General features: G+C 63.9%; 1 protein-coding gene across 1 annotated transcript; it reads right to left on the reverse strand.

The window, feature by feature from the left end:
• Positions 1–53: 53 nt before the first annotated feature.
• On the reverse strand, positions 54–10,298 carry TONSL (tonsoku like, DNA repair protein). The gene is made up of 21 exons (XM_032760946.2): positions 10,227–10,298; positions 10,017–10,112; positions 9,706–9,848; positions 8,950–9,133; positions 8,491–8,620; positions 8,057–8,228; positions 7,853–7,967; positions 6,772–6,917; positions 6,524–6,676; positions 6,154–6,279; positions 5,825–6,014; positions 4,456–4,538; positions 4,274–4,363; positions 2,827–2,899; positions 2,557–2,720; positions 2,358–2,481; positions 1,459–2,219; positions 1,275–1,351; positions 818–971; positions 617–695; positions 54–133 (listed from the first exon to the last, which is right to left on the reverse strand). Exons 1-21 carry the CDS (start codon positions 10,249–10,251, stop codon positions 54–56), a joined length of 3,165 nt encoding a protein of 1,054 aa, XP_032616837.1. The 5' UTR covers positions 10,252–10,298.

Consider the following 10,298-nt stretch of genomic DNA (forward strand, 5'->3'; position numbering starts at 1 on the left):
AGCTCCACGGCCTGCAGCACCTGTTGGTGCTCCCCTGGGGGAGGGATGTGGTGTTACCAGGGTAAGGCCGGCCCTTTCTCCCCTCTGCCCAAGCCCTGCAGCTCCACGGCCTGCAGCACCTGTTGGTGCTCCCCTGGGGGAGGGATGTGGTATCACCAGGGTAAGGCTGGCCCTTTCTGCCCTCTGAATCCCAGAGGGCAAACCAGGCAGCCCCTTTTCAACAGCCCCAGGGGTCACCCACCAGACTCGCTGCAGAGCCCACTTGCACATGCCTGTGGGTCTAGCACTGTGAGGCCCTGGGGGCCGAGGTGGGTTTACAGCACCCTGAGCTCCACCAGTCACCGCCAGATTCCACACCCCCCGGGACAAGCTTTCTGGGAAGCTTCCCCAGCAGCTCCCAGCCCATGCGAGGCCTTCCTCCTTGGGCTTGACTTTCCAGGCTTTCGGCTGCTTTTTGCCATCTCCCTGTCAGCAGATCACAGGGGCTGAGGGCTATCCTCTCCCTGCCACTCACACATCCAAGTGCAGGACACAGCACCCACCAGGCTGGTGGAGACTGTGTGCCCAGCCCCCTTGCACGACCTCACCCAGAAACTGCAGCTCTCCTGGCCCTCACCTTGCCCCAGGCTCTGGCAGGCCCTGCGGTAGCGGTCGGTCAACGGGGGCAGGTCCCACGAAGTCACCTCAGCCAACACCTGGAAGGCACCGTCATGAGCCACCTGGGGGCTCCCCCGGCTCACCTCATCATTGCTCTGCAGCCACGAGCCACCTGGGGCTCCCGGTGCCTGAGGCCCTGGCTACCCCCGCCGCGGCTCACCTCGTCATTGCTCTGCAGCACATCAGGGATGAGGTCCTGTGGGGCCAGCAGGGCCCCCTCTTTCCGTAGGGTGAGCCTGGGCAGCAGCCCGCAGGTCTGGTAGTAGCGCTGGGCCGCCTGCTCGGCCAGCCAGGCCACAGAGTGGGTCTCACTGCTGCAGGGACAGAGGCGCTGCTGCTGCTGCCTGCACACAGCCGGGGTGATGCCCCAGGAACCTGCCATCCCTGTCCAGGGCCAAAAGCCCCCTCAGCTGCTTCTCCCACTCCCAGGTAGCCGGCCCCTCCTCTCCCTGCAGCCCAGCACACCACCAGCCCCTCTGCCATTCCTGGGGGCCACAGGGTCCTCCTGGAACACAGCAGGGAGCCCTGGTCACAAGCCCCACCCTGATGTGCAAACACAAGCACCCTGGCATGGAGCCGCACAGGTGGGCTGCGGGGTAGGGCAGGCAATGCCTCACCTGTGTGGGACAGGGATGAGGAAAAGATGATCCTGAACTTGAACTCGAACCCGGATGGGAGGGGGCAGGGCCGGACCCTGGCAGATGAAGGCAGCAGGGCTGAGTCAGGAGCCACAGTGGGCTCCACCCTACACCTGTCTGCCCGGAGTGGGGAGAGGGCTCTGCTCCAGGTCTGCACACCCACCAAGGGCTGGCCTGCCGCAGAGCTGTCCCCACTGGGCTCTGAGGCCCTGGCGGTGCTGGGGCTCCCTGGAGGTTCTGAAGCCAGGCTGCTGGGCCCTGCTTTAACTGGCACACTGCAACTCTGCACGCAGGTCAGGCGGACCTGCTTGGCTCGGGCACGGGGTCTGCTCTCCTCACCGTCCGACCCGGAGGTACTACTGGGCCTACGGTTGTCCCCAGTGCCCCGGGGACGGGGCCGGCGGCTGCGGGTCAGGGGCATGTCCAGCTCCAGCCAGTCCCCGGCCAGGCACTCCTCCTCCGGGATGAGCGCTGCCTGGGGGGCAAGGGCTTTGCTCTGGCCCCGCAGTGGGCCAGGCCCCAGACGGCTCTGAGCACTGCCCACACCCCGGATGGCTGCCTGGTAGGCTGCCCGGCTGGTGCTGGCTGTGGCTGCTTCCCTGTTGCTGGCAGGGCCAGGCGTCCGGGCCGCCACCCGTTGTGCTGTGGCAGAGCACCGAGGCCTCTTCTGGGACGGCCGCGGGGGGCCTGTGCTGTCCTCGCCTTCTGAGCTGCTGCTGCTGCTGGCTGGCCCACGCCTGCTCCTCCGAGGCCTGGCCGTGGCTGGTGCTGCCTGCCCTGGGGAGACCCTGGCATGGGCCTGAGAGGCCTCTGGGGGTCTAGTGCTATTAGAGGGGGGTTCTGGGCAGGGGCTGAAAGGAGGAGAGGTCTCAGGGTCAAACAGAAGGCTACTTGGGGTGTGGAAGGCCTGGGAGCTGTGGGGATCTGTGGGAGAGAGAATCCGTGTTGAGGCAGGGGCCCGGCACCTCCCGCTCCACCTGTGGTGGAGCATCTCCCGAAATCAGGGCCGGGGACTCTCAGGGTAGGCACAGCAACCCCAGGGACAAGGGAGGCCCTGCTTGCCTTGGCCCGAGGCAGCTGCCTGGAGCAGCATCTCCATGGCCCTGGCCTTCTGCCGCGTCTCCAGGTCCAGGTCCCTGCGGTACAGCTTCACCCACTGCTGCAGCGTCTCCAGCGGGCTGAGGCCCTGTGTGGCATCAGTTGAGCAGGGGCACAGCAGCCCCCATAACCTCACCCTTGCCCTCTGCTCCACCAGGCTCACCTTTCGAGTGCGGAGGGTGACGGACGCCCCCCGTTCAAGCAGCAGCTCAGCCACCTCGAAGTGGCCACAGTTGAGGGCATCGTGCAGGGGGGTGATGCCTTCGCAGCCCTGGCCACCCGGGTCGTCCACTGCGGCCCCGTGGTCCAGCAGGAAGCGGACAATTTCTGCAGACCAGGAGACGTGAGCCCAGCTCCCGATGCCCCGCCAGGACTGACTCTTCGCCCCACGTGTCCACCAAGGTGCGCCAGGCTCCTTCTGTCCCTTGCTCACCTAGATGCCCGTAGTTGCAGGCCTCGTGCAGAGGCGTCCAGCCACAGTAGTCCCGAGGGTTCAGGGGGTGGCCCTGTGACCAAGGACAGGAAGGAGCCTGGCCCTGTGTACTTCACAGCCTGGCCCCAGCCCAGTGAGCTCTGCAGCCTGAGCTGGGCCCAGGGCCTCAGTCTTAGAGCCCAGAGCAAGTCCGTGGCCCTGCCCTCTCCTCCTCTGGCCTAGGTGTCACCAGTGAAGGACATGCTCCCCCCGAGACAGGTGGACCAGCCACAGCATATCCTCCAGCCCCTGTGCCTGCCCAGTCCCCTTGTGGGGAGACAGTGCACTCAGTCGCAGGGGCATGAGGCAGGCGGGGCGGGAAGGTGCCCAGGTCTCAGCCCGTGGGCTAGCCCCCATCCTGGCCAGGCTGACCAACTTAGCTGCAACACAGATGCATACCACACAGCGGGTACCCCATTTTTTTTTTTCTTTTGAGACCAGCCAGGCTGCTCTTAAGCTCCTGACCTCATGATCTGCCCACCTTGGCCTCCCAAAGTGCTGGGATTACAGGCGTGAACCACCGCGCCCAGCCTGGGCACCCCCCTTTTTTTTTTTTTCTGAGACAGAGTCTCACTCTGTCACCCAGGCTGGAGTGCAGCGGTACAATCTCATCTCACTGCAACCTCCGCCTCCCAGGTTCAAGCGATTCTCCTGCCTCAGCTTGAACTGAGTAGCTGGGACTATAGGTGTGCGCCACCACACCCAGCTAATTTTTTCGTATTTTTAGTAGAGACAGGGTTTCACTATGTTAGCCAGGCTGGTCTCAAACTCCTGACCTCAGGCAATCCACCGCCTCAGCTTCCCAAAGTGCTAGGATTATAGGCATAAGCCACTGTACCCGGCCTGTGGCTTTTCTTCTGAGACAGGGTCTTGCTGTGTCACACAGGTTGGAGTGCAGTGGCAAGATCATGGCTCACTGCAGCCTCCACCTCCTAGGCTCAAGCAACCCTCCCACCTCAACCTCCAGAGTAGCTGAGACTATAGACACATGCCACCACATCCAGCTAATTTTTAAATTTCTTGTAGAAACAAGGTCTTGCCAGGTTGCCCAGGCTGGTCTCGAACTCCTGGGCTCATGTGATCTGCCTACCTTGGCATCCCAAAGTGCTGGGATTACAGGCATAAGCCACCCCGCTCAGCCTCCGCTTTTTAAGTTTTTTTGAAACAGGGTCTCACTCTGTTGCCCAGGCTGGAGTGCAGTGGCATAATCACGACTCCTGCAGCCTCAACCTCCCAGGATCAAGTGATCCTCCTGCCTCTAGGACCACAGGCAAGTGCCACCATGCCTGCTAAGGGGCCCCATTTTGAAGATGAGGAAGTTGAGAGTTAGAGAGATCAGGGGATCCGGCACAAACGCACAGCTCCTCCATGCTGGGCAGCCTGTCCCATGTCCCAGAGCAGGGCCCACCTGCCTCACGAGGTCCTGGACACAGCGCAGCTGGCCCTCGATGCAGGCGCGGTGCAGCAGGGTCTCCCCCATGTCGTTTCGCCGGTTCCACTGTGGGCACAGCCAACCCAGCACAGGGCAGGGGCGTGAGGAGCTGGCAGGGCTGCTGAGCAGGGTTGGTGGGGGCAGGGCGCTGTCCTCACCTTGCTCCCTTTCCGCCGGCCCAGGCGGCCCTGCAGCTCCTCGTCCTCCTCCAGCTGCGGGGTCATGCCATCGGCATCATCCTCTGGAACAGAGCCAAGCCCACCCCAGGTGAGTCCGTGGGAGGCAAAGGTTAGCAGCCCCCACCCTGCTGCAAGCTCCCCAAACTCCCAGGTACAAAGGAGCCAGAGACGGGAGGGCTGAGCTCTGAGGCTGCTGGGCTCTGGGGGCTCCTCAGCAATGGTCCCAGCACTGCCTCCACGTCTACCTGACCCTGCTGGGACCCTGCTCCTGCCCGCCATCCCTCTGCCCACTTGAGACACACCCCCGAGCTTTCTGCCCTAACCCACGCCTGGCCCTGCCTCAGAAGGCCTGCCCGAGGCCTCATCCATCCGTGCGCCAGCCACTCATCCCCACACCCAGGCCGGCTTGTGAGCTGGTCTTCCTCCATCCCAGGCCTTCTCCACCCCCATCTCCTGAGCTGTGTCGTCAGGCCAGGTCAGCCCTGGAGCCTGGGTGTCCTGCATCTTACAGCCTCCACCCTGCCTAGGCAGCAGACACACCTGCCTCCATCCCTGCTCTGGGTGACTCCTCATCACCACGCCCTTCACACCCTGCAGCTGCCTCCAGGTCTTCCCCAGCTCTTCACTGTGCCCACCAGCTGAGCAGCATTCCCCAAAATTCTAGATCCTGATCCACCTCCCCACAGCAACCAATCTGGCAAGGCCCCAACTTCCTACAGCTGCCTGGCCACTCAGGGTTCTAACAACTCCCTCGAGTTCAGAGTTGAAGTCACAGCCTTCCCTGGAACACCCCCTAACAGGCCTCACGGACAGGCTCCTGCCACCCACCACTCAGTCAGAAACCAGCCCCCCCAGCTAGCCGCTAACCCTGCTCTCAGCCCTCTCTCCCTGCACCACGGCCAAGATGGCTTCAGTCCAAGCCCCGCTCCAGCCAGTCCCTCATGCCTGCCCTCGGTGCAGCTGATGTCGCTGGCCTCTGGAGGAAACCCAAGCCTGCTCTGGAGGGTTTCAGGAAGATGCTCAGCTCTTGCAGAGGCACCCGGGGCTCTTCAAAGTGCACCGGCTCACCCCCGGCCCCAGATGGCACGTGCGTCTCTAACGGGACCATGCCCCAGCTGACACGCACTCGGCTCCCAACCACTGTCTCCTCCAGGAGGCCAAGGCCTGCCCCAGGCTCCCTGCAGGTCACTACCTTCTCTGTCCAGTTCCAGGAAAGCACTGGCCGTCCTGCCTGCCTGTGGCTGTTTCTGCTCCAAGCCCTGGGCGGGCTCCACAGTAGCACAGCACACCCCTCTCCAGCCCGGCCCAGAGCAGGCCCAGGGAAACGCCAGGTGCCGCTGGCCCTCACCGCTCTCCGACAGCTCCACCTCGCCGGCCTCCAGGGCTTCGCTCTCCGCTGTGGCTGCCGCCTCCTCCGCTTCCTCCTCCTGATCTTCATCTTCAGCTACGCTGAGCTCCTGTAGTCTGATTTTGGTGTCAGGGGCCTCCTGCGGCTGCAGCCTCAGCTGCACGGTATGCAGATGCTGCAAGACCTGCCTCTGAGGAGCAGAGGGATGCTCGGCTCAGGACTGGGGCTGTGGACGCAGAGAAAGATGGGGATGGGGGACAAGGGGCAGGCAGGCTGCAACGAAGCTGGGCTCACTGGGGAGCCGGTGTGGGTGGGATGGGCTCTTGCACCTGCAGCTGGGGCCGCTGGGCCTGCTGGGCACAGCTGAGCGCCTTCTGGAAGCACGGGGCCAGCAGCTCGTAGGCATCACCGGCCTCCTCGCGGGACAATGCGATGTTCAGCCAGGTCTTGGCCTCCTGGAGCAGGAGGAAGGACGGGGTCAGGGACGGGGGCCGCTCTCCACGTCCAACGGGCCCCAGTCAAGCTTCCCTGGCTGCCCACACGAAATGGGAGCCCAGCCTCCCAGCTGCCGAGGGTGGATGGTTCTAGGAAGGAGCTGCCCGTCCGGTAAAGATGCCCATCCACGGCCACCCTGAGAACGGCAGTCCTGAGGCAGAGACATGGGTGAACCTGCATTCGGGCGGGGAGCAAGGGTTTCACCTCCAGCACGTTGCCGCTGCGCAGCCTCAGTTCCTCCTCGTAGTGGCGCACGGCCCCATGGTGGTCCTTCATGTCTCCCAGTGTGGTGGCCAGAGACACATGGATGATGGCTCGCTCGGCACCCGGTCTGTCCAGCAGCTCAGCGAAACGCAGCTGGGGGCAGTGCCAGTGAGGCCAGGGGCTGCCACCCTGGCCAGGCCTCGTCAACCTCACTGGCCCTTCCCTCCCACCCAGCGGGGGCCACACACCTGCTTCTGGTAAGCCTCAGCTGCCCTGGGAAAGTCTCCTGCCTTGGAGAAGAGGTCCCCTAGCTGCTCACAGATGGCCATGGCGCCCTGAGGGTCACTGCCCTCGGCCTCTTCCAGCTGTTGCTGCAGCCGGACCACTGCCAGCACTGCCAGGAAGAGCTTCATGCAGGGGGGGCAGCACAGGGGGCACTGACCCCAGCTCTACCACCTGCGAGCTGTGAGCCCTGTGGTGGCCCCCCCACCCTCTCCACACCTCTGCCTGCCTGTTGGTGTGGGGGTTAGTAGCAGGGTCTATCTTGAGGACTGGTTTCAAGGGTCACAAGAACTAACACACTTAAAAACTTGGGGCCAGGCGCAGTGGCTCACGCCTGTAATCTTCGGTCTTTGGGAGGCCAAGGCAGGCAGATCATGAGGTCAGGAGATCGAGACCATCCTGGCTAACATAGTGAAACCTCATCTCTACTAAAAATACAAAAAATTAGCTGGGTGTGGTGGCGGACACCTGTAGTCCCAGCTACTTGGGAGGCTGAGGCAGGAGAATGGCGTGAACCCAGGAGGCGAAGCTTGCAGTAAGCCGAGATCATGCCACTGCACTCCAGCCTGTGCGACAGAGCGAGACTCTGTCTCGAAAAAAAAAAAAAAAAAAACACACAACTCGGATGGTGCCTGGCTCAAAGCAAGGGCTGACTGCTGCCAACCTCCAATGGTGGTCTCGGCCATCAGCACTCCTGGACCACACGCATGCCACCTCCTCTCCCACCCCGGGAGGCTAGGGGAACAACTACTGTCTCCAGTTTGCCAATGAAGATGGTGGCTGCGAAACAAAAGCCCAGCTGGTCTCCTGGCCGCCCTTTCATTGCCCCTGACACACTGTGTTGAGCTCAGAGAAAAACGGGGGTCTTTTCCTGTCTGGAAGTAGGGGTAACTGCCCCTCTTGCTGAAGCTGCTGCCTCCAAGGACAGGTGCTCAGGCCTCCTCTGTGAGGGAGAGAGCCCTGTACACACCTGGTGGGACTCCACCCCGCCCCCAGGCTCACCCCTGCACACACCTCCCAGGGCCCCATTCGGACCCCCAGGCTCACCGTGCTGGAGGTTCTGACAGATGGCTGCCCTCTGCACAGGCTTCTGGGAGCCCAGCCTGTAGGCCTTCTTCAGGGCTCGCTTGGCAGCCAAAAAGTCTCCCAGGTCTTGGAGGACCTGGAGAGCAAAGGACAGCAAGGTTTTTGCAGAATCCCCAAGGCCCGAGTCTCCGGGAGCCTGAGCTCGGAGCCATGCACAGCGGGTACCTGTGCGATGGCCACGCAGCACTCGCTCTCCATGAACCGCTTCCTCATGGTGTGTGCACACTCCCGGGCACCCTCCAAGCAGCGCATAGCCTGGGAGTGCTGGCCCGCGCGCCAGTGGACGGTGCCCAGGTTGTAGCGGGCGCGGAATAGGTCCTCGTAAAGGTGGTTTTGCCTGCAGAGGGGTGACGACCACTGAGCGCCCAGGAGCGTCCATGACAGCTGCTGATGCCACACGGGCCCCAGCCCTGCCATGCTATGGTCTCAGGGCCCTAACCATGCCTGGTCTTCCCCCAGTGTGCGGCACAGGCGTGAGAGGTGGGGGATGAGGCCCAGCCAGGCTGCTCTCTCAGGAGGACCCTGGGAAAATACTCCCCTAACTACTTCCTCCAGGAACAAGGGACTCCACTCCATCCTGGGGCGGGGCAGGGCCTTACTCCGCAAGGAAGATGCTCTTCCTGAAGTAATCGTTGCACAGGGCTGTCTGCTGCAGGCTCTCAAAGGTGAGGCCCAGGTTGAGGTAGAGGCGGGTCCTCATCTCATTCAGCTCTCCCTGGGCCAGTGTCCCTGGAAGATGCCCCCCAAACACTCAGCCACTTCCTCCCCGCATGGGGTTTCCAGCTTTGGGCCCCATTTGGGGCCTGTGCAGCGCCTCTCCTACCCCCTCCCTCCTCCCGAGGTGGGAGCAAGGGTCCTGCTGCAGATGGAGCACAGGGTGGATAAAGAGCTGATGATCTCCAGGGGAAAGGTTGAGGGGGGCATGCACCCCTCACACAAGAGCCCTGCAAAGGAGGGTCCCAGAAGACGGGATCGCCCAAGGAGGCTGCGGGGGTGCTGGGCTGCAGCCTCTTCGGCCCGCAGTTCAGGAGGCAGAAAATGTGGAGGGGCCTGCCCACCCTCCAGTTCCTCATCCACAATAGCCAAGCTCTTCTCAAAGGCAGCCTGTGCCTGCAGCAAAGCATCCCTCGACTGGCAGTGGTCAAAGATGTCCAGGTGGGTGCGGCCGATGGTGGCCCAGGCCCTCTGCAGCTCCGTGTGGTTGCGCAGGGAATGTGCCAGCTCCAGGTAGTGGTGCTGGTGCTGAGTGCGGAAGGAAATCACTGCTGTGAGCCGACCCCGCCTCAAGCAAACCGGCCCTGCCAGATTCCCAGAGACCCTGTTCTTGCTAAGGAAAGACCCTGCTCCCCCTAACCCCCACAGCGCAGGCCAAGGCCAGACACGTGCCCCTACTCTGCATGCCAAGGGCTCTCTGTGGTGACAATGGCTTCACACTGTATGCAGCCAACGCTGTCACGTGGGGAGGGGCGGCTGGGAGTTGGCGGGGAGGGGGGGGGGTTGCAGTCCTGCCCCCAGCAGCCAGGGTCAGGGAGAGCTTTTGGGACGGGGCCTGACCACCCCCAACACAAACACAGCTGAAATAACATTCAGTAATGGTTTCTGGTGCCAGGAAACCTACTCCTGCCCCAGTCCTAGGAAAAGCTGTGGGGTCCCCACCGGAGGACTGGCCCGGGGCGGTGAAGGCAAGGCTGCGTCAGGCCAGGTGTCCCCTCCAGCCCGAGGCTCCTGACAGCGAAAACCAGGCCTCCCTCCTCAGAGAAGGGCTCCAAACAGAGGCCGACCGGGCTGGGCGAGGCCAGTGAGGGTGCCCGCACCTGCAAGGCAGCCGGGTAGTCCTCCATCTCGGCCAGGCGCTCTCCGATCTTGCGGTGGGCCACGGCACAGCCCAGGGGATCGTCAGCGCGCTCCCGGAGCTGCAGCTCCTGCCAGTGCTGCTCCAGAGCCTCGGCGTAGCGGCCTAGGCGGGGGCACAGCACGGCCTGGCAGGCGTCGCGGGTGCGAGGGCGGCCCTGGGGCGGCGTCTGCGGGAAAAGCCCGTCGCCCCCCGGCCCGGGCCCCAGCCCCCAGCCCCCAGCCCCGCCCCTCGCCCCGGGCCTGCCTCCCGCCTCCTGGTCCCGGCGCTCACCATGGCCGGCCAGGAGCTCCCCCAGCTGGTGGCACAGCGCGGCCTCCTCGCGCCGCTGCCCGGCCCTCTGCGCCTTGGCTTTCGCCTTGCTCAGCTCTGTGGGAGGAAGAGGAGGGCTGGGCCTCCGCGGCGGGGTCCGGGGCCGGGGCTGAGTCCCAAGCCCTCCCCAGCCTCCGCGCCCCCGGAGGAAGGGGCCCCCGAGGGACTTACGGCGAAGCTCGCGCTCCAGGCTCATGCTCGGGTCGCCGCGGGATCCGGACTTCCCGCGCTGAGCCGCGGCCC

Source organism: Hylobates moloch, unplaced genomic scaffold (genome assembly GCF_009828535.3).
Source record: "Hylobates moloch isolate HMO894 unplaced genomic scaffold, HMol_V3 SCAFFOLD_9, whole genome shotgun sequence".
Taxonomy (NCBI): Eukaryota; Metazoa; Chordata; class Mammalia; order Primates; family Hylobatidae; genus Hylobates; species Hylobates moloch.

What these genes read in the sequence shown, in the direction of transcription:
- TONSL (XM_032760946.2), bottom strand. Translation starts at nt 10,251, where the DNA reads ATGAGCCTGGAGCGCGAGCTTCGCC. An exon ending in CCTGGAGCGCGAGCTTCGCC is followed by an intron (nt 10,113 to 10,226) that starts GTAAGTCCCTCG and finishes TTCCTCCCACAG; the next exon opens with AGCTGAGCAAGGCGAAAGCC. An exon ending in CTCATCCCTGTCCCACACAG is followed by an intron (nt 972 to 1,274) that starts GTGAGGCATTGC and finishes CTGTCCCTGCAG; the next exon opens with CAGTGAGACCCACTCTGTGG.